General features: G+C 40.6%; 1 protein-coding gene across 2 annotated transcripts in view; it reads left to right on the top strand.

The window, feature by feature from the left end:
• The window catches only part of LOC308107967 (roundabout homolog 2), an 87,381-nt gene that overhangs the window by 35,035 nt on the left and 24,990 nt on the right, over positions 1-27,356 (top strand). For both annotated transcript variants that reach the window (XM_080460601.1, XM_080460600.1), the window contains exons 6-14: positions 2,452-2,579; positions 8,417-8,541; positions 11,522-11,693; positions 12,133-12,338; positions 15,668-15,749; positions 15,929-16,097; positions 25,089-25,255; positions 25,542-25,663; positions 25,886-26,102. In XM_080460601.1, the coding sequence (XP_080316727.1) occupies positions 2,452-2,579; positions 8,417-8,541; positions 11,522-11,693; positions 12,133-12,338; positions 15,668-15,749; positions 15,929-16,097; positions 25,089-25,255; positions 25,542-25,663; positions 25,886-26,102 (1,388 nt within the window). The remainder of the gene's footprint in view (positions 1-2,451; positions 2,580-8,416; positions 8,542-11,521; positions 11,694-12,132; positions 12,339-15,667; positions 15,750-15,928; positions 16,098-25,088; positions 25,256-25,541; positions 25,664-25,885; positions 26,103-27,356) is intronic.

Raw genomic sequence — 27,356 nt, 5'->3', positions numbered from 1 at the left:
ATGATCTCTCAGCGGCTGCTACTAAATCAACAATAATCCCACAAACGTTGTTTAGCCCGACACAAAGAAATGCAGGTGAAGTTAGGAAGGTTTTGTGGCGTATTATGTGTTGTAAAAGTATCTAACACCCTCTGTGTCTACAGCTTTTTGCTTGAGGTCAGTGTTTATGGGCGAAAGTGAAACAAACATAGTGTGAACACATCGTGACAGACATTTAATAGACATTCTTGAATGTTTCTATAGAGACATGATGTAGCTCTAAGGCCGCGGTGCAGATGTACTGGGGCCTCTGCAGTAAACATGCAGCTACAAACAAGGTAGTTCAGCTCCGTTCAGGATCACACTGAATGTGTTGTTTGATTATATGTGCAAAGTTCATCAAAAAAGTGTAAATTAACAGTTAGTGGAAGGTGTCTTTTTCTAATTTCTGGCAGAGCAGAGCTGCTATCTAAAAAAAAAAAGCAGACTTTCGTTTCATGTTTCTTTAACAAATGTTCCTTGTTTCTCGTTGAGAAGTCGGTGAAGTAATTACAATAAACACACGTCTGCTCTGGTCCGGTTTACACACCAACGTTTTCAAGTGAAAAGGCAAACCTTTCATTGTGTTTTTGGGTGTCCCTTTACAAGATAATGAAGGTCAGAGCCACTAACAAAGCAAACATTTTGAGTACGTCTCCAAAGGTGGACCTTTTTGAAAACGCTCCGTATTTGCGTAAACGGGGTAAATCACAACTTTTTAAAAACAGTCAGACTCTGTGTCTGTGTATACGGCAGAGATGCTGCTACTTTACAGCATAGTAAATAGTTTTTCTCCACATGCTCAGTAGATGAACAATATAAACAAAGTTTTTCTCCAGTGTCACGACTCTCAGTCCATTTTCTCCTGGGACTTGGTAGTTTTATAGCCGACAGTCATCATTACAAAAACAAACAACAGCACCCACTAGTGGCCCTAAATGAAAACTACATCAGGTTCAGCGTTTTTGCAGTTGTCATGTAAACTGACATTGTTTTCAAAATGTTGCTTTGGAAACATGAAACTTTTCTGAAGTGAAAAATGCAGAAAGGATGCGTTTTCACTTGAATCGTTGTGGAAACGGGGCTTCAAGCCAACAAGGAGGTTCGTTTGAAGTATATTGACTTCCTGCGCTAGCTTAAAGACATAAATACATGTAGGAAACCTACAAGAAACAAAAGCATCTTGTAACTGAAATAAACTTAAGTACAAATGCAATTGCAAAACTGAGTTTACTGCACTTTTATCAAAAAAAAAAAACTGTAGTCGCAACGAAGGTATGATGGTTTGACCTCAACTATTGTTTGAGGCTGTTTTCAAATCCCATAAAATGTCTAAAAATAGCAAGTTTAAAAGATGCAGACGAGGTGTATTTTTGACTTCTTAACAGGTCTCTGAGAAAGAGGGGGTGAAAACGTAGTTTTCTTCAAAAGCCACAAAAGATCAATCTCAAACTAACGTTCTGCTGGCCTTCAACCATACATAAAGCATTTATAAGCCTTTAATTACTTAAAAGAATTGTCATAAAATTTATGCCTAGGCTTGACAGATAAAATGTGATTTAATCAGTGCATGTATATCTTCTGCATCTGCTTCTTCTAAAAACTTATTACACCTTTTCTGCTGTGAGCGTGAAACAGATGGTAAATTAGATTTTATGTGGTAATAAAAATGTCTTCAAAAGTCTTAAATTAAACTTGGCGATTGCTGTGGAAATCTTGTCTGGGGATGTTTATCTTTTTAGTGAGATTTAAGGTTTGTTGTGGGAGCAAATGCGCTTCCATATAAAGCATTGATTAGAGACCTTATCATTTAATGTAGGTATTGAAGAGTCTGACCAGCTGCACAAGCCGCTACAACATGGTGTGACAGTTTGTTTGTTCACTTTGTCAACAGATAATTGCAAGGTTGAAAACGTCATGTGATTGTTTGTCTTTCATCTTCTACTTTCATCTTGTAATTCAAATGTCTCGTCTTTCTGTTGCTTATGATCCTCAAAATAAGTGAATTAACATCATTTCCTCCACTGTGTGCCTTTCACAGATGCTGAAGTATCCAAAGTCTGTTTGCGCTTGTTGATTTTAAATGATCTTCTTTTGCACTGTAAAGACATAAAATGTTGTTTTTGTTTGAAAAAATAAAGTAAAAGTAGTCATGGGCGCTTCAAATTGATTGTGTTTGAAGAATTTCCCTGGAACTGGATACAACATCCAAGATAAGACACACTGTTCCACTTGTTTCCAGATAATGTCACCTGATTGAAAAAAATATATAAAAAATTCTCGCAACAGGTTGATTGACAAGAAAAGAAATGACATTATCTTGTTCTGCCTTTTTCGCTTTCCGCCGATAAGTATGGTGATTTTTTTTCTTTTTTTTCTTTTCTCTGTGTTCCTGTGTGAGAGCTTTCATTATCTCCTATTTTACCCTCCCAGGTTCGAAATCCGCAACGGCAACAGCCTGCGTTTGTTCAGCGTGAAGGAGCAGGATGAAGGGACGTATACCTGCACGTCTGAGAACAGTGTGGGCAAGACGGAGGCCTCGGCCATGTTGCAGGTCCACGGTAAGAAAACAACATCATGCATATTGCATATGAGCGCACACAGACATACTTAGGCATGCATTAAAAAAAGAAGAAGAAGAAGCTCTCGATCTGAACCCATGTTTTAAAAGGTAGAGCAAGGTCACATGGCAACAGCGTCACACAGAGCCTGTTCTCACGTCGCGGCCAAAAGCAATGTGTTTTTATATCAGTGCGTTTCCCTGGCTCCCTGTCCAGCGGCGCTGCCAGCAGCTTATGCTAAACCGTATGGATTACGCCATTTGACAGATGTTTGGTAGATGTGTGCTTTAACTCACTGCCAGAGAGCAGTCTCAGTATTAATAAGACATGACTCTCCCTCTCTCTTCCTGTTTCTTTATCTCCCTTCCTCTCTCCCCGCCTCTCTCTCTCTCCGTGCCCTTTTTTTCTCTCCACGCTGACTGTGTCTTGGTTTAAATAGTCTCAGACGACTTCATCCACTAATGCTTTTATCAGTGTAAATGAAATCCGAGCTGAGCAGTTTTCTATTCACTCCTTTTTTGTAATCGGGAGTTCTTTTTCTTTCTTTTCTTTTTTTTTCATGTGATGCTTTTTTGTTTTGTAGCCCAGCGTTTCATCCACCTCATTAATTTTCCATCTCTCTCCATCATGTTTTCAAACCCTATCATCATTCCAGTCGGACCGCTCCGTAAGTTCACTTCCCATCTAATTCATCTCTCATTTATTCAGGAAAAAAAATAGGCCCATGTGAGTTTGTCATTGGTATCCTTAATGGTTTTTAAAAGCAACAATCAAATGCCTAATGGTGTAAATAAATTCCTCCATTAGGTGCTGACATGTTGACATGCCTGTTGCTGCAGTCAGCCATTCAGTAAGCCGCAGACACGCAGACTTAATGTATTCCAGATTAAAGACTGAGTCTGAAACACATCTGCTGTGTTGAGGCAAGTGAGTCGGGATAATGTGACAACGTGTAAATCCTGCTCTCATTTGCAGCTACAGTGCATCAAACTACAGCTGAAATGCTTTTAATTATGACAAAGTCTTGTTTCACTTCATGTTACTAAACGTTCAACCTGAAATGATGATTGCATTGATCTGCTCTTGTTGCATTTATTACATCTATCAGTCCTTTCTGACGGGCGTGCATAGGCTTTTACCTTCTGAATAGTGACATAGTGTTATTTTCTTTAAAAAGGTTGTGTTTGCTTTTTAAAAGACTGAACAGTGTGGAGATATTCTGGCTTGGGCTTCAGTTCAGGTGAAAGACCAGCGTAGTTTTGATTCTTCATTTCCCATGAAGCATCTCAAAGAGTCAGTAACAGCATTAGTTTTTTATTTTGGTAGGCTCTGCTCGGAGAAATTACTGCAAAACCATCAGGGCATATTTAAGGTCATGTGGGAAAAGGAACTTTTGTCTACATACAATCTCAAAGTGTTTCAAAGATGAAATTTATACTATATATATATATATATATATATATATATTTATTATATAAATAAATACTTTCCCGATAAGAATAATGAAAAAGTAGTTCTTCACTGCTCGTAGCGGCTCACTGACTCATGGGTAGATTTGCTGTACTGGATCCTCAGATGTAGATGTCGTCGTAGTCGTGCAAGTTGCTGCAGAGTAGCAGTAGTTATGCTTGTTTGTTGACTTTATAGTTGTACAATCATAGATATTGTTTGTGGTTTCCTTATGTCTGTTAACCACGGTGAGCCCCTGACCTTCTGACGTACAGGTGGTGCAGAACACATGATGAAGAGACCACGTCCTCCCCACAGAGACTTTAGACTGAAGGGCTACAAAAGAAACATCCTGGACATGAGCTGTTAGGATCAGGGGGGTTAGTTTATACACAGAAACTTAAAGAAAGTCTTTGATGGACCAACAGAAGGTGGTAACGGTGAATAGATCACTTACCTCCCCTCAGAGACATTTATATCATCTATACTCTCAGGAAGGAGATACAGACTGTTAAAAACCTAAACATATAGATCCAGTAGAACCAGACTCTCCTTGAACATCTCAAATAACTTGTTCAAAAAACCCTTAAATCCCTTATCATGTCCACATCAGCCATTTCAAAGGTGAGGGAATTAAGAAACTTTTTTTATTTAATTTTTTTTAATCGATCTGACTTAGAGTCCAGAGATTACGGTAGTAAACACTATTGGACAGCATTAAACCGAGAAATAAAAAATCACAACCTTTGCTTTAAAAATCCTCAAATTTAGATCCTTTTCTCGAAATATTCCAACAGAAGATGAGCTCCACACTTTCGATTACGTACATACTCCTTTTATTGTTATTTCTTTAAAAAGCGCCTTATATATATGACTGACTGGCAGCATTAGCATTGCGCACACTTTGACTTGCAGTACTTGAGTTACCTATCAATTATATATATATATTTATATAAAAAATTCATATATATATATATATATGAATTTTTTCATATTTTTAAAGTGTATGCATTAAAAAATGTTTTGACTTGGTAGAAAAGTGTCTAAATATGCTTACTCTCCTCATTTATTCTCATAAATGTTTCATTATATCTATTTTTTGCCGCAAACTACTAAACACGTTCTTATTCTTTCTCAAACATTCACAACAGTGGGAGATTAGTCATTTGGTGATTAAAGCTAAACTCATTAATGATACAACAGTGTTATAACACTTGAATAAAGGAAAATGATCCATATTGTCCAGGTGAAAGCAGACGTTTCTCTAAATGTGGTATTCTAATATAGGTCTCATCCGATGTTTCCCCCCAAGCAGCAGATAAGAAATGAATTAGATTCACGGCTGTGGAGAATGATTATCTTTCTTTCTGCAGGCACCATTTTTATCTGTAATTCACTAATTGGGAAAGAAAGCCTGTTTTCCAAGAGAAAATACTCTCTCTCTCTCTCTCTCTCTCTCTCTCTCTCTCTCTCTCTCTCTCTCTCTCTCTCTCTCTCAGACGGTCTATTTTACAGCAGCTGCTAGTCAGCCTCAGACAGACAGTGAAGATACATCTCAATAGTTCTTATGCAAATTAAAAAAAAATTATGAATCAAAATTGCCCGTGAGAATTACCACAGACTCTCCTGATGAGAGTCGGAGCTGTAAAAAAACCAAAACAACTTGAAAACATATTAGAAAGGTCTCAGGAGTTAATGACGTCAGATTCTGTTTCGAAACGTTCTGAAGAAAAGAACATCCACCAAGACGTCGTCACAACACTTGGATGTTGATCAAAGAGTGTCATGTGTTAGGCGACACGCACTCGGTGTGAATAATAAGACACAGATGACCCCTTTCGTGAAGTATCGAGGGAAATGTGTGTGTGTGTGTGTGTGTGTGTGCGTGCTTGTGCGTGTGTGTGTGCGTGCGTGTTTGTGTGTGTGCGTACTGAGACTTATAGGGAGGATGAGTCTAGGCTGGAGAAGCTTTGGAAGGAAAGTGCGAGCCTATCATTGAGGCGGGGAGGAGGAAGGCAGCGGTCAGTGTAACTCCACAGAGGATATGCTGATGATGATGATGTTGGATAACGCAATGATCTGACCCGAGCTGGAAATTGGCAGCTCTGCCCAGACCTTTCTCAAAATAACTGAGTAAATGTCATCATAGATGACGCTTGGCTTGTGCAGCAATGTTGTTTTTTTTCCTTGTGGGTGAGGACATAGAGGTGATTTCTCTCATTAAAGAAGACAGGGCTGCCAAAGTGCAGCGATAGATCAAATGCTCAGAAGGTTAAAGACACAACTCTTAAATCTCACTTGTTAGGAGCTAATGAGGTGTTTATTGCTGGAGATCAGGGTAACCAGCAGGGGCGTAAAGCTACTAAACACATTTAACACCACATTTTAACAGAGTCTTTTTCATTTTATGACTTTTTACACTTCTGCAGCTACATCAGACAGCGGTTTCTGACTTCAGCATGCACGTTCTGACAGTTTTATACAAGCTATTAAATACCCCCCTCTGAGATTAATTTAGTTTTTTCTTCCTGCCTGACAAATTAATCTTTACTGGACTCTGCATGTTTCTGCCATTACCCGTTGGCAGGGTCACATCCATGCACTGGGAATCACTTCACTTGACTTCCAAACTCAATATTAGGTTGATAAAATTTCAGTATTCGTGGTCTGAACCTTCCCGTTACTCCTGATGTTTGTTATGAGGAAACTATATAGTTTGAGTTTATAGTCAAAATAAATACTGAGCACACATAAAATTGTGCTTTTTAAATGTAACCAACTTTCTTTAACCTTTATTTAACAAAGTTATTAGAAGAGATTTTTATTTACAGTGAAGATTTGCCACAATGCAACAGGAAAACGGCAAAAAGACTACAAAACTAAGATTATCCACATATTATATACGCAGGCACATTTATAAAATAATAGTAGAATTAGACAGTAAACGAAACACAACAGGAATCTACCTGACAGTGGGTTGGTATATTTATAGATCAGTGGAAGTGTCACATCCAGTAGATAGCAAACTTACAACAACAGATGTGCAGGATAGTCGATTGTTCAGAAAAATGCAACTCATTATTGTTTGTAGCCAAACTGCATTTTATTTGCCTCAAAATCATATGACATCATTTGCAAAAACCTAAATCTGTGTTGGCAATAGTAGTATTTCTACAATATTTAATATGAACTCACCTTGCTTGAGTTCTTCGTTGCATTTAAATCCATTAGAACATTATTGTAACACAAGTTGGCATAAATAGGCGCTAACAACAGAAATTCTTCTCCTGCTAGTTAAATGCTTACGATTTGAAATATCTGGTAAGTCCTCCTATAGAGCAGGGGTGTCAAACATACGACCAAAACCAGACTCCAGTCCGACCCACCAACCCATCAAACAAATTGTAAACTTTTCAAAAACATTGATTTTTTTAACAGGAGTAGCAGACAAAACGCAACTGAGTCGCGCTGAGATGTCAGTGATGCGGTCATGAAATACAGCAAACTAGTGCCAGTGTCAAAGCCTTGCTGTCATGGTCAAGTGTTTTGCACTATATGTTTTGATCTATAATACTTTCATAGTACACTTCTGGATTATTATGATTTCTGCTAAAGATTGTAAAGAGGAAAATCCACGCTGTTAAAAGGCTTCCACTCATTACACTTAAACTACATTGCGTCCCTCCAACTTTCATGTTTTATCTCACTGTATTGTAGGAACCTTTGACTCAATGCCAGAATTTCTCAAGTTTGTGACTCAATAAAATATCATTTGTCATCCATAAGCAATACCAAGCATAACTCTTCTTGTGCTTGTTGATGCAACTCTTTCCATGTGGTTTATTTATCTCCAAGATGTAAAAGTCAGTGAAAAATCAAGCTGGGAAAAAGCTGATCCCCAGATAACCCGGGGAAATGTTTCTTTTGAGATAATTTTCAGTTTATTGCCGCTCCCCAAACAATGAAATGGGATTACCGCCTGTGAGCATATTGTGAATCAGCAAGTGTGTTTTCTCCCTATGGAAAACAGAAAAGGAAAGAAAAGAAAGTGCAGTTTTGCTGTCTGTGCAGTCTTCAGGCCAAGCGGGGGGCTGTTGTTGCTGTGGTGTTGGTGTCTCAAAGTGGTTTACACTGTTTGATTTGTGGGCTTTTATCCCTTCAAAATGTCAGATTTGATTCAGAATGGGTTCGGAATGCCACGGCAGAGTTCACCCACACGGGCCGCGGTCCAGTGTCAAGAGGTTAAGTGAAGTGGAGAAAATGAACTCTTCTCCCACCGTTAATTAAACAGAGTGAGGGAATCAAGGTTGATGGCGCCTTCTTGCGTTTTCATGCAGGAGTTTTCGCCGCGTGGTCACATGCTCCTCGTCTCTCTCTCTCTCCTCCAGTGCCGCCGCAGATCGCTGCCAAGCCACGAGACCAGATTGCCACCCAGGGGAGGAGCATCACCTTCCAATGCGGCACCACGGGAAACCCTCCGCCTGCCATTTTCTGGCAGAAAGAGGGCAGCCAGGTAAGAGGCAGGAGCAGGAAAACCTCCTCCAGAGCCCGATCCTGCAGCAGTGCACACATCCAGAGGATCCAGCGATGAAAAATACTAGTCTGCAAATCACAGGATGAGTGATTATGAATTAGTTTGCTTCTCAATAAACTTCAGGTTGTTTTTTTAGTTTTTTTCACGTGTTGTTGGGAGATTTTTCTTAACTTTGCTAATACTGTATTGTTTATCAAATCAGTAAGCGGACTTTCACACCTTCTTTGTTTTAAAGGCGAGAATGACTCACTGCAACACGAGCAGGTTTTGTCTGATTTAATCGTGCTTTTTTTTTCTGACACCTTTTTTTTTCTTTTGGGATGCCCACACACACTCTTCCAAACACATTTTTTTTAACAGGCGAAACAGGCAGAGAGGCGAGCAAGAGTTTCCAGCACATTTGCATTTGGCTCAGAGATATATGAGCAGAAACAAAAGTGTTGGGCGATATTGCAGCATTGCGTTGGCGAGGAGCGCTTGTTCTCCTGTCTGCGACTGCCGCACTCCGACTAGGGTAGTGGTTTGAGTAAGTGGAAGAGAAAGAAAGAGGGCTTATGCAGGAAGCACACCAGGTGTGGGAACTGCTTCTCCGGGGCAAACCCTTCTTCCACATCCACCCGCTATAAATACTGTGTTGCTCAACAGCAGCTGGGATGGCTGACTTGGAGGGGCGGCTTGAAGACGGTTGGAGAGCAAACAGGAAGTTCAGCTGCAGATTTTTATTTGTGAATAAGCCTCAGTCTACGGGGCGGTTGAAGCATGGCTTGGCTGTTTGTAGAGGTTTTTTTTGCTGTATTTGGAGGATTATCTGTAGCCTTATAACCTTGGTCCCTCTACTGGAGTCTAAGCCTCTTAGAGGAATGAAATGGATGGCTGAATGGATTGATGCATCCCTTCCCCCTTGTTCACATCCATCTCAGTTACAGGAAAAACAGGATGGGATTGCAAAAACGTCTGTCAGTGGGCATCAGCCCCAAAAACAACCAATGAGGTTCAGGTTCCTCGTGGGTTTTGTTTGCTTGCTTGCAGGTATTTTATATGTAAACTTGTAACATAGAAAACACAAGGAAACTCTATTCTATTCTATTCTATACTATTTGTCTTTCAGCTGCTCACTTCAGTTGGTCCCATGGAGACCTGCGATACAGATGAGCCTGTGATAGTCTATTCTCTAGACCATTGCAATAACAGTATGATTTCTCTTGGCCCGAACTGACAACAGCTGTTAGTGGGCCATGTTTTCTTAGTTTGTATTTTCTTTCTCTTTTTTTTAATTGTTTACCGACTTTGTGATCTCAGACGCTCACATCTACTGCGTGGTCAAGCATCTAGTGCAGTAGAATTCCATCTGATTGGTTAAATATATTGACAAGCAGAGTATGAATGCTCAGAACATAGAAACATTTTATTGCAGTTCACTTCTTATCGCCATAATGATCAATTATTTTTCCTGCCTGGCAGGTCCATCTTCATATTCTATTCTGTTCTACTCATTTTTATTTTTGGACACACACTGAATTGATGTCTCATTCTTGTGCCCTGTGGCATTTCTGCAACAGACCTGATCAATGTGTCATTCCTATAAAATCTGCAGAAAGTCTGATAAGAAGCCACAATTAGACAACACCAATCTTCCATTCTAAAGAGTTTTGGAAATGTTAGTTTAACAGGTTAAATGCCATTAACACTTACAGTAATATAATTTTAAATAGAATCGTTGTCATTGTTAAGATTTACAATGACTTTTGAATTGACAGACTGTCTGTAAAATATAACTAAGATGTTAGATGTCTCGATGTATAAGCATTAAAAAAACAAATGTAAATATTAAAGTAAAATTATAGGCTCTCTAGACTGTTAGTATGCATAGAATTAGAGACAATTTAGTCCTTTGTTTAGTGAAATAACAAACAAACAACATCAAGCAACTACTTCCATCATATTTTGATGAACTGCTATTTTAACAATAATCAATCTATGGTTTTATTTGTTTTCAATATTGTTTTATGCAACCTAACTGTCGGTGGTTGAAAGCAGGGCACACCCTGGAGAGGTCGCCAATCCTCCACAGGCCAAACACACATATTCACACCAATCAGCAGTTTCATCACTTATTTCCCGCAGATGTTTTTTGGGCTTTTAGACTAAACTGGAGAACCCAAAGCAAACCCACACATGGAGGGAGAACATTCCCGCGCTTTGAGGTGGCAGTGCGAAGCTCCACCCAGACACTTTACCCACTGAAGAAACGTGTGAAAATCTGATTCTACAAATCCTGCCAAATAATAATATTTGCTTAATATCAATACTGTTCCATTCTCATCCTTTCAAACCTGAAATATTCTTGATGGGAATTCAAAGTTCTAACTCATAAACCTGATAACGATAACAACACGTATAAAAAGATACAGTAGGTTTCAAACAGACAAAGCATATACAGTGGATAAATGTGGGATTTAAGAAGAAATGAAGGCAAAGATCATCCGGCCATACATTTATCTTCTATTACGGCTTTATCTGCGTTATGGTGGGGGCGCTGTGGTGGGGGCAGGATCCAGCCTACACCAACAGAGGGTAAGAGGCAGTAAACCCCCCCTGGCCAAGTCACCGGTCCTTTTCTGCCCCATTTGTCACACAGAGAGTAATGCCTACAGGTGATTTACACTAAACAAGCATATCTTCAAACTGTGGGTGGAAACTGGAGCTTAAATATAAAAAAAAGTGATGCCTGCAGAAGGAGGTGCAAACTCGAAGTCTGGAATTGAACAATGTCTTCTGCCAGTGGGCTGAAAGTTCACACTGCTACACCAATTAAGAAACACTCTTGTCAAGAAGAGATTTAAGTGGCACAGCATAGTGAGAAGTGAATGCAAATTGCTTTCAGTGAGTAAAATGATGCAATCATTGAATGGAATATGACTAAAATAAATCAAAATGATCTGTGTTTGTTTGTGTCTAGATGTTATTGTTCCCTGGCCAGCCGCCATCACAATCTGGCCGCTACTCCGTGTCCATGAGCGGCGAGCTGGCCATCACTGACGTCCACCCCGAGGACTCGGGCTTTTACATCTGCCAGGCCATCTCCGTGGCCGGGAGCGTGTTGACGAAGGCGCTGCTGGAGGTGGAGGGGGGTAAGGCTTGGATCGGCGCGGTCGCGCTTCAACCTGGGAGAGGTTTATTCTTTATTCTGTACCGTCAGCTAATGAGCAGAAAACATATTAATTACTTAGTAGGTGCACAACAATGAGGCACAGAGAGAAAACACAGTTAAGAGGCCCCATGCTGGATGAGCAATGATTCCAAGGCTTAAGGTTCTTCCTCAGGCAGCTTGTAAGCACCAGATTTAAGCTTTTTTTTTTTTTGCTCTTCATGCGGCTTATTGTTTTCTGCCTGCTAAGCACCCAAAGTATTTTCACCCTTTGCACCCAAACGGCTGTGAACTTTTTAATCGTGTTTTCTGCAGGCCCTTTGTATGACTTCCACATCTATTTTTCACCAATTTCTGCTAATTGGTAAAGAAGAGACGGCCAATGTAATCTCCCGCCTCTCTTCTCGCGCCAAACTTTACAGGGCCCTCCAGTCGCATCCCCCCGATCATCCGCCAGGGACCGGCCAACCAGACGGTGTCTCGAGGTGCGACGGCTCAGCTGCACTGCCGCGTAGTCGGAGGGACCTCTGTGAAGATTTTGTGGGACAAGGATGGAGAGAGACTCGAGGACAAAAAACCTCGAGTGACCTTGATGGAGAACGGCACGCTGCAAATCACTGATATGAAGGTGTGTGTGTGTGTGTGTGTGTGTGTGTGTGTGTGTGTGTGTGTGTGTGTGTGTGTGTGTGTGTGTGTGTGTGTGTGTGTGTGTGTGTGTGTGTGTGTGTGTGTGTGTGTGTGTGTGTGTGTGTGTGTGTGTGTGTGTGTGTGTGTGTGTTTGGGAGGCATTTAATGGAAAAGGCTAATGAAAAGGATGGAATTTGAAAGGCAGTCGCTCCTCTATGGAATGAAAAATAGCCTGATTGAAAATACAGAAAAGTGTTAAACACTGTAAACATCCCCCGTCTGATCTCTGCCACCTTCGCCACGGCCCACACGGAAACTCATTTTTTCTTTTTCTTATTTACATCAAGAAACTCCATTTGCGTTTGTCAAATTAAGGTGAGACCCAGTTTCAAAGAGCAATCTCTCCAAGGCAGCGCATATCTCTCCAGCGCAATTATGTGTTCATGTGGTGTGTAATTGTAATGTTAATGAAGGTGCTTGTTTGTAAATGCTAATGTGTTCCACTTTGACGGAGGAGCGGTCAGAAGCCCCTTTGTGCTGCAACCCCACCTGGAGGTCAGCGAGTGGACGGAGCAGAAGCAGCATCATTTTTTCGTTAATTGACTGGCGATAGAAGATTAATCATCTAACCGGCTTTTAATTAAGTCTGGCCGGGCTGTGCTTACTCACCTCCTCCCTCATCCTGTTCCTCAGCAGCGGTGCTCAGCAAACTTGGAGCATTAGGGCTCGGTCCAGTGCGCCGCTGAGGCGGGGGGAAATCTGCCATGCCAATGTGTTCAATGGAACAGAAGAGATGCATTAGTGTGGCATCGAGGGGTTGACAAAGGGGAAAAAAAAGAAAGAGGGGAAATGGAGATGACGAGTGAGGGGACTAAAAATATTTATCCTGCCGATGCCCCCGCCCGCCATCAATATTTCAGCAGCAGTTGGAGTCATCTGAAGGAGTTCACCTGCCCACACGCTGCGCTGTCTGTCAGCCAGAGGTCAACGCTGCGGTGGGTGATCTCATATGGTCTGATGACGGGCTCCGAGCCAGAGCAGCGCCAGCGTATCAGTGAAGCATGCAGGCATACAGTATACACACTTCATAATGTAAACAGGAGGGGGAGGTGGAGGTGGAGCGTCTCAAGGTCTTTGAGCCGCTGAGGATGAGGTGCAACTTCAGAGGGAAAAAACTCTGGAATCAATTGTTCTGTAGTCACAGGTGATTAAATTGTTTGCGACACAGACACGGAACGAGTTAAAACAATGTTTTTGAAAAATTTCTAACAATTATCACTTATTGCTGGACTGAACTCATCTTTCATGCACAGTCAGTGTCCTCACATCACTTCGGTTGAAGAGGACGGAACAGACATGGCTTCTGCTTTTGTGGGGGAGGAGATTTAAATATTAATCCAAATTTGTTGAGCAAAAAGGACAAGGATGTGCAAGAGGGTACAGGCTGCCCTGCCTCCTATTTACCTTGTGCATATGGAAAGATTAAGCTTCTATTTTCTATCTGTCTATCTGTTCACCGTGCAGCTCAGGAAACTTTTGAGACTTTACACAGAGTTTTCTGTTACTACTGTTAGATTATTTTTTATCTATTTTCTCTAGATTCTGCATGTTCGTAAACTGTGGCTGGCTTAAGAACAACAGAGCTGAGATAGTTACCAATTAACAGAATTATTTATTAAACAAAGACATTCTCACCACATGGTCAGCTGCACAGGTCACGGCCGTGCTCCCCCCAACTTAAGGATGAGAAAGAGAGAGATTCTATACCAACATTGACTTTTGAATCAGAGAGGCGGTTCTCCTTCCGTCTCTGTGAACCGCCTCCTGTGACCACTTCCGGTTTTACAATCTGCACCAATCACAATGGACTCTGTTCTCTGAGGCGGGCTCCAGTTTTCGGTCACTTCCTTGTTTACACATAAACAGGCGATTGTTCTTGAGTATCAGTGAAGCTACATGGTACAAAATGGAAGGAAAAACACATGGGAGGGTGTAATCCTATTGTCTGTAACAGTGAAGCTAAAATGTCAGACTCCATAGAAGAATTCAAGTTAAAATAATCCAAATTACCGATTGGACACGAGCAGAAAAAATCCCGTGGACATCACCAAGTAAATAAACTTTGAGAGTCCTAAACCAATCCCAATGTTAAAATACTGTTTTTTTTACAGAAGTACCGCAATATTTCCAGTGATGAGGTTGGGCTCATGCAACTGAATATTCATTATTGGTAGAAATGTATTTTCCACTATTAACTCCTTTCTGTATTTAGACTTAACTACAAAAAGAACAGATTACCTTTTTCTGAAAAGTTAATGAATAAGTTGTGATAAGTTGCCTGAATTTGTTTTGCTTGCCTTGACAACACTTCCCAGTTTTGCAGTTTTCCTGAGCTCCCTGGAGTCTTTTCATGCCTCTCAGCCTAATTTTACAATCTTTAATGTCACTGTTTTGGTTGATGGTGTTTTGAGGAGGAAAACAAAAAAAAGCTCCAAAGAAATGCTTTGCTCCAGAATGGCAGAATGAGTAATTTGGGAACTATTTACTAACAAGATTTTATGTCAACTTTATTATGTAAAGTGTTGTGTTGTTTACAGTTTGTTGTTTCTCCATGCAAAAGGTCTGTCTTTACAGGTCTGAGTGGTAAATGTTCAAGAAGATTGGCCTACAAAATAAGCTGCACTGAAAAAAAGGGTAGCCCAGATATTAGATATAAACAATATATTTGATTTTTAAATCTAAATTGAAGATTGTATTGTAAAATCAAGGACTAAAAATAAGTAAATAACTTTTGAAACAAGCCAAACTATCCATCATGTCTAAAGATAAGATTTAAAATATTGTGCCAAATGATTTGCAGTGTGTTTCTAAGGCTGGCATGATCAATGTGGTGACTTTAGACAGACTCATTCAGCTCAACTAGTTTAAACAGCTAATTCTATTGGGAATACAATTTAACTAAATCCGTTACTAAATCTTTGATTAAATATGAACAATCTGAGCTTAGGCATGAACAACAATATAAAAAAGATTATGAAGGGGGGGCTGGGTAATGTTATGGGGGCTTGTCCTCCCACACTTTGAAAGTCACCCCTGTAGAGCCGTACAGAAGAGAACAACCTTCAGCGTTCAGGGTAAATGTTCCTTCAAACACTGTCAGAAGGATTAAGAGGCGAATAGGTACAAACAGGATTTTGCCATAAACTCTTTTCGTCTCTTCATTCGATGAGTCATCCCGGTGCATCCGAGACATCCCTCAAAAAGTGAAAGCGCTCGCAGCGTTTTCTCTTTGTGGCGTCTTCCTCAAAATGTTGGCTGCTGTCTCAACAGGACTCCGACTCCGGGATGTACACGTGCGAGGTCTCCAGCATCACAGGGGAGTCGAGCTGGAGTGGGATGCTGACTGTCAGAGGTACTTAAACAAAAAGTGGCCGTGCTCTTGTCATGCTGTTACACTTCACACTCTGTCACTCACACTACACCTCCACACTCGAGAAGATCCCGGCTCTTCTAAAGAGCACGAGCCTTAAAAAGGACAGAATGTCTCCGGTTTGAGGAGGATCAGCCCACTGACGTGTCTCTCCCCGACAGAAGACGGAGCCTCGTCGGTGTCCAGAGTTTCTGAGTTCATCCAGCTCCCGGGGCCTCCGCAGAAACCCGTCGTGACGGAGGTGACCAAGAACACAGTCACCCTCACCTGGCAGTCCAACCCACACGAAGGCGGAGCCGCCGTCACCTCCTACATCATCGAGGCCTTCAGGTATGTTTTTTATTGAACCTCCCAGCAGCGTGAAACACTCGTCTTATACTGGAGCTCATTGTCAAGTCGCATTAGAACATTTAGAGTTTCGCCATTAGAGAAAAATCTGTCCAGACATGCAGAGCAGCCTGCATTTTGAAGGTTTCTGTCACCGGTTAGATTTTGGATTCAATGTTTGTCTATTTAGATTAAGCAATAAAGGTTTGTGGAACACATCTGGATGCGCACTAGTAACATGCAAACTCCACACAGAACCGCCTCCCAAGCCTGAAATCAAACCAGGGATTTTTCCGCTGTGAGGCGAGAGAGCTAACCACTTCTCCACTGTGTCGCTCAGCTTTCACAAAACGTACACATAAAGTTACTGCAGACACAGATAGATATGCAACATTCCTTTATTTACTCTTCTATAAAAATGTCTTTGTAAGACCTAATAACAGATAATAGTTTGAGTCCAGTGGAAATACTAACGTGTCGGCCCTCTGCATCTCCTATTCCAACAACCTGCAACTGAATGCCAACGCAACGCCAAAGCAGAATTTACAGTGGAAAAAAAATATGTTCAGAAAAAAACGAAACAATGGACTCTAATGGCGAACCCCTGCTGTACGGGTGCTTTGGTTTCTCTGAAATGGAAATAAATGGTAAGTAGCTGGTTCAGTTCATAGAAGAAGAAAAAAAATGCTGCCGCCGCCTTTGTTCTGCTTGTTGTTTTGTTTGTTTGTGGAGAGAATATGTTTACTTATGATGATGGATGAAGGTGCTGCTGTCTGTCATGTGTGATGAGGCCTGACTGCCTGTACATAAAACTATCAAACTAAATAAATATGGATGAAGAGGAAGAAACTAAGTGCATGTGTTTGTAATAAATTGTTTTATACTATCAAATTCCACTCGCATTAGATGGAGCAGAACGTTAGTAGAAGTTACAAATGGCCACAAGTCCAAGTTTTCACTTCTTTAAAGGACTGCCATATGTTTTTGCTCTTATTTGATCTCTTTTCCTTGTGTTTATGTCATAATAATAATAATAATAATTATTATTATTAATTATTAAAATGCATGAATTACAAACTAAATGTACCATACAACCACACCTAATGGAAATAACACATAAACGTGGGTTTGGATTTTTCCCAGAATGAAAGAAACATTTGATCTGACAAAGACTCGCTTTGAAAAGAAAGACAGTCAGTGAATATGTTTTGTAGTTTTAATATGTTTCTGCAAGCATAATCTGGACTTATTCCAAAATATGCATCCATCTCCAAATATTACGTTTTCCCAGACTAAACTCCAGAATTTTACTTTTATCGCACATCTTACTGCTTGAACGGTCTCAACATGCTTTACGTGAGACACATTCAGCGATTGGCTCCCATAATAACTCATCGTACGCCGTCTGTGCTTCAGTGGATGGACAGATTCTCGTGGGGAAAAAAAATAAAAAAACTGAAAGTCCAGGTTTGTTCTCTTTAGTTTATTAAAGTAAAAAAAGTAGAGTTTCCGAAATGTACTTAACTCCAGGGCAAGAAGTAAAAATAAATGTTATATCTACACATATTTATCCATCTATCCAACGATAAAACATAAACTTTGATAATAGTATTCTTAAGTGTTGTGATTGATGTATGAACAGTTATGTATTTGATGTTGATATCTTTGTGTTTTGGGATTTGTAGCAAATAACAGTGTTCTTTCTCTTCTTGAAGCCAGTTTTAACCAGACACAAACCAGCATTTCTTAGTTAACCAGTCACTTTTGCTCCCTCCCCGTTGCGACCAGGTGTAATCTTATGTTGAATTAATCCATTGTTGGCAGAATCGAGTCGAGCAGAACTTCATCTGATTGGCAAAATACACTGAACTAAAATATATGAAAGCTTCTGCTCCCAGTTTTCCTGAGCTGAACGTTCTATATGCACACAAAAGGCCTATAATTGTTGTTCACCAATGTTGGTGAGCGCTTTTCCTTTGCAGAGATAATCCCTCCACCTCACAGGGGTGCTTCAGGAGGCTGGCCACAATAAAAGGAAGGACACTGGAAAATGTGCAATTTGATCACACAGTGTTGAGGGAGCGTCCAGACGGCATGCCAACTGCAGGAATGTCCACCAGAGCTGTTGCTTGTGACTTGAATGTTAATTTCTCGACCATAAGCCGTCTCCAAAGACATTTCAGAGAATTTGGTAGTACATCCAACCGGCCTCACAACCTCAGACCATGTGTGACCACAGCAGCCAGGACCTCCACATCCAGCATCTCCACCTCCAAGATGGTCTGAGACCAGCCACCTGGACAACAATCAACAAAGAATTTCTTCACAAACTGTCAGAAACCATCTCAGGGAAGCTCGTCTGCATCGTCGTCCTCCTCTTCAGGGTCTCCACCTGACTGCAGTTCATCATTATAACCGACTTGACTTGGCAGCAGCTCACATTCGATGGCGTCTGGCACTTTGGAGAGGAGTTCTCTTCACGGATGAATCCTGGTTTTCACTGTACAGGAAGACGGCAGACAGAGTGCATGGCATTGTGTGGGCGAGCGGTTTTCTGATGTCAGTGTTGTGAATGTAGTCGCCCATGGTGGCGGTGGGGTTACGGTCTGGGCAGGTGTATTTTATGGAACATTTTATTGTGTTTGAATACACAGAGATACGTGACGAGATCTTGAGGCCCATTGTTCTGCCTTTCATCCACGAGCATCAGCTCATGTTCCAGCATGATAATGCACGGCTTCATGTTGAAATGATTTGTACATAATTCCTTGAAGCTCAAAACATCCCAGTTCTTGCATGGCCAGCATACTTACCGGACATGTTCACCCATTGAGCTTGTTAGGGATGTTCTGGATCAGCGTGTTCCAGTTTCTCCCAACATCCAGCAACTTGGCACATTGAAGAGGAGTGGACCAACATTCCACAGGCCACAATCAACAACCTGATCAACTCTTATGTGAAGGAGATGTGTTGCACTGCGTGAGGCAAATGGTGGTCAAACCAGACACTGATTGACCCTCCCAAGACCGGAAAACTGCAGATTTTAGACTTTCCTTACTTTTTATTGTGACCAGCCGAAGACACACCTGTGCATTAATCCTGCTGTCTAAGAAGAACTGGTCATTATTACAGATTCAGGCAACAATGTTTTGAGAGAAATGGGCCTTTTGTGTTCATAGAAAACGTCTTAGAGCTCAAAGTTCAGCTCATGAAACGTGTTCATATTTTTTGTTCAGTGTTGATAGAGAGCGTGAATGCATGAGATCATACTTTTTTTGCCGTTCATAAAGTCTTTCAATGCAAATGTGGATATAAATTTGTGATATGTACTGTTGCCTAATCCACTCATGTATGAACGTGCACACAGAAAATCCCTTTAATATTAGTCCTGAATAGGTCTTATCTCTCCACATCACAGCTGTTCCTAGTTCTTTTCCTAGATTTGTTGTTATTAGTCGCAAAAAAAAAAAAAAAAAGTGTTTTTCTTCATTTTTAATGTGACGCTCTGATTTTGCGTCTCCCCCTGGGGTGAAAAGTTCAGCAGACACTTTCCACTCCTGATAAAGGTCTCACTATCTGACTGACTATTCCCAGATAATGAAGTCTTCTTCATTTAGAGTCATTAAGAGTTTGGAAATGACTCATCTCTCGCCCGAGGGAGACACAGCTCTGTTAAGTGACGCTGAGGAGAGGAAAACTGTGACACTCAGTGTTTAGCCGCGTTGTTCTACGGGAGAAGAACCACAGCAGCTCTAACGGCCAACCAGAGGCACACAGTGAGTGAAAAGAGCAGACAATTACTGTGGTGGTCAGCTTGGCAGCTCTGTCCTGTCCTGGGGCAACGGAAGGAGGGGATGAGCTGAAGAATTCACTCATTAGAGGCAAGAGAGAGCATGCAGGGCAAGTGTACACACACATATACACACACACACACACACACACACACACACACACACACACACACACACACACACACACACACACACACACACACACACACACATACACATTCGTGCAGACTATAGCTCATCGTGGCAGACTTACACTGAAGATCCTCTCACGACTGCACGCTCCACCGCCGTCAAATTACTAACAAATCCATTCCCGTGGTTTTTGTTTGCACGGCCAAATCCCGTATACAGTAAATTTCTAGACTCGCATAGATGCTTTTGTTTTTCAATGAGAATAAAACCTTGATGGGAGTATTTATATAAAAGCAGCCACTTTAAAAATCCATTTCCAGATGCTGCTTTTGACTCGACTCAAAAGGCAAAACTGTTTTTTTTGTTGTTTTTTTCTCCCCAAAGTAAAAACATTTGGTGAGAAAGTGGCATTGAGGATAAGGGGACAAAAAAAAAACCTGTGACCTGCTTGGTGTATTCCATCGCCATTTCCTTCTCTGAAGAGTTGAGAAAAATGTTAAACTGCACTCACGCTGTTTGATGGCGGCTGTACTGGCACGGCGTCGGGCTGCTGGACTCATTCAGCAGCCGTTGTTCGGAACCCGTCCGCAATAAAAGAGGGAATGAAACCTTCAGACCCGTTATGTATTCATGAAATGAGACGAGTCTCAAGCACCTGAGAGCAAACAGATGGATTATTTCACTTTTGTTAGTTTTTTTCACTCATTGAAGGTTTCTGAAAAATATGTGAAGAAGGTGTTGCAAAGAGGTGAATGAAAGAATCAAGCAAGCGATCAGTATTTAAATGTGTTTCAAATGTAATCCAGCAAACATTGAAGGGAGAAAATATTTGCTCACATAATCAACTACACACTCAAACCCATGTACTGTACATGCACGCACATGCATTTGCATGTGTACAATTAACACGTGCGAATATCCAGAGTGTAACGCAAATAATGCACAATATGATCATGATCATTATATAAAAATTAAACAAGGAGACCAATAAACTTCAAAACAGTTGGATAACATAAATACCTGTAGAACAATATACAAAGTCTAACTGATTAAAGGTAAAGTGAAATATTGCTAATACATATACATTACATCTATATTTGTGTAATCCATTCTCATACTGACGCAGTAATGTGTTTCTTCATTACCTGTTCTAGTGGCTTTATTTCTATCTTTGGAACCCATCCATCCATCCCTAAAGAAGTAATATATAAATATACTAAAGGTTGATAAATAAAACGTGAAAAGGGAAAAAAGAAGAAAAAGAGAAATAAAGAAGAGAAGAAAAAGAATGCTGATTACAGTATGGAATTAAACCATTAAAGGTTTTTTCAATAAGTTAGGGAATAAAACTGAGTGAAAGCTAAAGGGAGCTAAAATAAACATAAAACAGTCTATGAGAGGTTAAACTAGATGTTCAAAGATTCAACATTGAACTATAAGATCATAAATTATGAGACTTTACCATCAAGTCTCTGATCTCAGTTGAGTTTGTTTACTGAGAAAACCAGACGCGCTGTATCTCACCTTGAGATTTGAAACTTCTGGTGGGTGTTTTTTTATTTTTTTATTTCTGTTATTAGTCGGTAGAAGAAGGATCCCAGCTTCTCCTTGTTTTCAACCTTCATGCCCAGCGAGCTCTCCGCTGGTTGTTGCTTTACATCCACAGACAGATGTGACAGTGGGTAATTATCTTCTCATCTGACTCCTGCAAGACAGTAAAAGAGTGTCCATTTTCAACCGTGTCGCTTCAGTCAGCACGACACTAATAGTCTCTAAGTGTAATTAAAGGTCTTTAATCGGGGCAAAACAATACAAATTATTCTGTTTTCTGCCTCTCAGTGGCTATTTAGTTGTTTTATGTCCTTTCAGCAGTCATAGAATCAAATGTATTTGGATTATAGAGTTTTCTGAACAGTGTGTCATTTATTCTTAAAAATCACAGACCTGCTCATTTATTGTGGAAATAATGTGGAGTTGCAGCTCTCACTGATTTGCACCCTTGCTGTGAGATATCACACATAGTTTGTCTGATTCCCATGGCATTTAGATGAAGTAGTTTCATCACTTAATGAGGGTGAATACTGCTAGTGTAGTAGGTGTATTGTTTTAAGTCGACTCTCAAGATAAAGAAATGAAGACATGACAAACGCAAAACTAAGAAACAGCACTTTATTGAAATAAATGCAGATTGATGTTTAAGTTCTTGCAGCGGGGATTTTAAAATGTTGTCAGTTGAAAAAAATGTTCACAGATGTAATCACTGTACGGTGGAGTTTATGTTTTTTCTGTCATCATTGCATTGTTTAAAAATACTAAATCTCACATAAATGCACACATGCTTTCATCAAATTGGCTCCTTTTTTACTTTCCCTGTGGGCCGTTTGAGGACAGTATTGTAGTTCTTCCCTCTTATGTTTGTACCCGTCATAAACATGGTAATATAGAAATGCTGGCTAAAGATTGTGGTAATTTAGCAACAGTAACTGTGTAGTTTGGTGTGAACAGTGTTTGTGTTGTTGCAAACGATGGGGATCCTGGAAGAAGAAAGCAATAATAAGATGTTTTTGTGGTTAAGGAGTAATTGGTGGTTGTAACAGCTGGATGAATCAAGGTCACACTGGAGGTAGTGCTGTAGGGAATATCAGCGTTTCTTCACCGGTGCTTGAACCTTCAGAGGTCCTGTGGTCACCTCCCCACTAAAACCCAAGGTTTGATGATTTAAAGTGTTTCCTAATGAGCAACGTTTCTGCTGTCGCTCAGATAAAGGTTTCATGTGGGATTTTTTTCTATTTTACTTTGCATTTCATTGCTATTTGCTTTATAACTTGTGGAAACATCTGTATCTGGGGATTTTTATTAGTTATAGCTGGGATGTTAAACTACATGTAGTTGATTGTATCCAATATTAATAGATCATATCTGATTGTTTTGAGTTGGCTTCTTGGTTATATTTGTGTTTTCCCAGATTATAATAGTTTTACTTGTTATTTTGTGATTTATAAATGATTTATAGAGCAGATTTGGAAGTTTTTGCTTATTTGTACTTAGTTTTTATTAGTTTACTGTTAGTTTTAGGTCATTTGAAGTAAGTTCAAATGCAAGATTCAAAATTTATAATATTTTTCAATCAAATGAGACGATGCACAAGAAAACTGTTAAAACTGTTTCAACAGTTTTAACAGTTTTTTCATTACACCTAAGATCAGCAGTAAAGCCTCTTCAGAGCAGCAGCCCTGTTGGAGACAATGTGGATGTAAAGAAGCACAACACACACACACACTTTGGAGTTGTAAAAAACTGAAATCATTCTGGAAAGATATACATTCTGTCTTGGTTGTTGTACTTGGCGATGACATCCCATTCTCATGCAATGTTTTGTACTTTGGCCTTGTCTTGCCAGCTACATTGAAGGAAGAGCAATACCTGGTTAAGAATCTTCTTACAGCAGCAAGAAAAACTAGAACTCAGAAGTGGTTTAAACCCGACCCACCTACACGGGAACAATGGTTTGGTCTGATTGAAGAAATAAAGGCAATGGAAAGATTGACTCTCATGTTGGGATTAAGGGAAGATTCATTTATAAAGAGATGGAAGAAATGGTCACTTTATCAAAAGACACTGTAACAACACTGAATTTTAAAGCAAATACTGTTCATGATATCACTATTACTTCTTTGTTGTTCATTTATTTATTTCTAGTTTTGTTAATGTTCGGAATGAAATTTACATAAATAAATGAATAAATAAATAAAGGGGGGAAAAGGAGATTATTGTCAGGGACTGCCACCACACTCTGCAAATCACCTCTGCGATCAAAACATTCAAATCCCCGCTGAAAACCATCTTTTAAGATCTGCTTAGTGTTTCATTGTTTTTATCTCCATAGTGCATTCAAGCGCATGGTTGAAAAAGCTCTAATATTAAAATGAATTATGATAGAGAGAAGTTAGCACTTTTGCCTCACAGCAGGAAGGCTGTGGGTTCAAATACCGGCCAGGGCCTTAGTGGGTGGAGTTTGCATGTTCTCCCCATGTGTGCATGGGTTTCCTCCGGGTACTCCGGTTTCCTCCCACAGACCAAAAACACACATGGGAGGTTAATTCTTGACACTAAATTGCCTCTTGGTGTGAATATGAGTGTGTGTGGTTGTGTGTCTCTGTGTGTTTTTCCTGTGATGGACTGGAGACCTGTCTAGTGTGTGTCCTGCCTTGTGCCCCTGAGCAGGATAAAGATATGTAGAAGATGGTTGATAGAGTGAAAGCAGGAAATGAATTAGACACTGAAAGTGAACCTTTATCAGGCAGAACATCAGACATCTGCTCAACATCCAGCTGAGTCTCAGCAGGATGCTACAGTTTGTATGAATAAAGGACATTTTAAATAGAATTTTAGTTTGTTCAAGCTGGTTTTGTGAACAGTAACTCTCATTATTTTTAGTTTTAATAATATTTTTCTTTAGTGTTTGGTAACTATAATAAAAAGCATGTCGTCGTCCAAACCCATAGTAACTGTCAATCCCCTCATCTGCGCCTATAATTGTGTCAAAGTGCCCTTGAGCAAGACATCGGACCCCGTGTTGCCCCTGATGGTGTGGGAGCACCGTGCATGACTGAGCATGTAAAGCGCTCTGAGGCTGTTACATAAGTGAAGTCCACTGTGCTTTTTCTGTTTTAGTGCAGGAGGTCTTCAGTCTTTTGGAATCCGAGCGTTACTTCCTATGTACTTCCTGAATATTTACAGTTTTAAATTATGTTTCTCCTGACCACCATTTCTAGAATTTGTAGTCTATCATGTTTGCTAATGTGAAGTGGACAATGTAAATATAACAGAAAAAAATAAAAATTTTCCAGGGAGATCTGATCTGTAGCAGAAGCCTTTAAAGCTCATATGTTCATGTTTGCAATAATTCAACTTTTTGGCTCCGATCGGCACAAAATCCCTTCGCATATGTTCAAACACTCTCCCTTTGTCGCTGTATTATGTGTGTATTTCTAACCAAGCTCGCATTTCCATACTGACATATTTTTAATGTCTTGTTTCTTCACACAAAATCGGTGTTTCTGTCCTGCAGCCAGTCAGTGGGCAGCACCTGGCAGACGGTCGCGGACCATGTGAGGCAGGAGAGGCACACGGTGGTTGGACTCTTCCCCAACACAGTTTATCTCTTCATTGTGCGAGCGGTGAACTCGTACGGCCTCAGCGACCCCAGTCCCATCTCCGAGCCCGTCAGGACGCAGGGTGAGTTACATAAGTGTTAAAACTCTTGTGTTTAGTTTTGATTCCTGCTTCTATTTTTACAAGAGAGAACTTATAAAAAGAATAGTGGAAGTGTGGCTGAGGCAAAGATAACGGGCGACATGGTTCAGGAAAAAAAGTTGATTTGCATGTGCAGTCTCAGAACTAATTGCTTTTTCAGTGTGATGCTCTTCTGCCGTGAGCGATGAGGAATTTCATCTTTTTTTCTTCTTTTATGCTGAATAGATGTTATTTGAGTGCATGTTTTTTCACCCCTTTGCTGTTTCAGATGGGAGTCCCACCGAACAGGGCGTGGACCACCGACAGGTGCAGCGGGAGCTGGGCGAGGTGTCCATCTACCTGCAGAAGCCGCTGGTCCTTTCTCCGACCGGAGCAAAGATTTCTTGGACCGTGAGTTCACTACTTGGCACATGAGAGGCCTTGCTTTTTCAAAGTTGGCTTTTAGTGCGTGGAGGACACGCTAATCTCTGCTCATTAACTTCAAAAAAACTCCTCCAGACATTCCGAGACGCTGACAGATTAAGTCGAAGCACAAACACAGCCGGTCGTTGCCCTCGGTTGCCGAACGTGAAGCTCTCGTCTCTGTTTGTGCCGCCAACGTCTTTTCTCCAGGTCGCCCGTCAGTCACGGTACGTTCAGGGCTTTCGGGTGTTTTACCGGACCATCGGCAGCTCCTGGTTGGTCCAGGACGTGGAGGACACGTCGGACCACAGCACCATGCTGGTGGATCTGCACAGCAACACGGAGTACGAAGTCAAGATACGGCCTTATTTCAACGAGCTGCAGGGACACGACAGCCTCATGGTGCTACTGCGGACTCCAGAAGAAGGTGAAGAAGTGCTTGCGGCTTATATCGAGTGATTGTCTGATGGAGGACGTCAGGGATCACATCAAACTTTATTTGTGCATGACATCAATCCATCACTGTGAAAAAACGGGAGCCCAGATATAAGATGTAAACACTGAATTTGAGAAGAAAATGATGTAAAACTAGTGAAGTTGTGTCTCCATGCAGCAAGTAGATTTTACTTGATAAGAAACCTTGAAACAACATTGTTTTTAATCTCGATTTAACATTTTACTGTAAATTCATATACTTAGAAATAAGTTAGCCAAATGATGTATCGTGCCTAAAAATAGGATTTGTAGTGAGCACAAAGTGATTTACACAAAATAATGAATCCCAGTTCGTTAACATGCACGTTTGCATGCACAAGATAAAAAAAAGAAATTACCCCAAAAATTGAATTGCCTATATAAAATATTACAAAATAAATATATGAATTAATTATTTACAAGTACATGAAAAATCTAAGTTGAAAACGTTCTTCAAATATTAAGAACTTCAAATGAGATTGATTCAGCGCTTTGTTAAAAATGACCTAAAGTGTAGTGTGAGTTCATTCAGAGATGAATTTCACTCTGGTCTCATGATTGAGCTTCTCTGCGGTCCCACACTGTGAGCATCAACACACTGGTCTCACCTCACGCGTCCTCAGCATTAACAGTTCGGTGTGAAAGCTGCTGTTAATCCCATAAAATGAAAACCTGATGGGTTTTTCCTCTCACGTCTCTTGACATTCATGACGGTTCGTGTTGATAAAGAAGGACATTCAGAATTCACCAACTCCACAAACATAAAGATTTACTCTCGTTATTTTTGTTCATAACAGACATGTCCAGAAATGGCTAAAGCCGCCCAAAATAATGGCAGCCAAGCTTTCATAATTTTGAGGAAAGGTTTCGAGCAAAGATGCACTTTTAATATTGAGCTTTCAGAGGTGCTGACGGGCAGATATTATTATTCTCATTAGTGAAGGGAAAGCTGATCTTTGTGCTGTACTAAGCTGACTCCTCCTGACAAGAAAGTGAAGTAAGCATTTCCCAAAGTAACAAACGATTCCCAAATGCACCGAGGCCTGGAACAACATGTGCATGTTCATGTCGTCTCCCTTTAGAGAAGCTGCATGAACACGTTTTTAAGAGACGTCGTCGTTTTATCTGATCCGTGTGCGAAGTAATGCTTGGTGATCTGCAGAAACTCACGTGGGAGACGGTGGATTCACATTGCTTCCAGCTCCAC

Source organism: Lipophrys pholis (genome assembly GCF_963383615.2).
Source record: "Lipophrys pholis genome assembly, chromosome: 3".
NCBI lineage: Eukaryota > Metazoa > Chordata > Actinopteri > Blenniiformes > Blenniidae > Lipophrys > Lipophrys pholis.
Note: the sequence above shows the minus strand (reverse complement) of the source record. Positions and strands in the feature narration are given on the sequence as shown.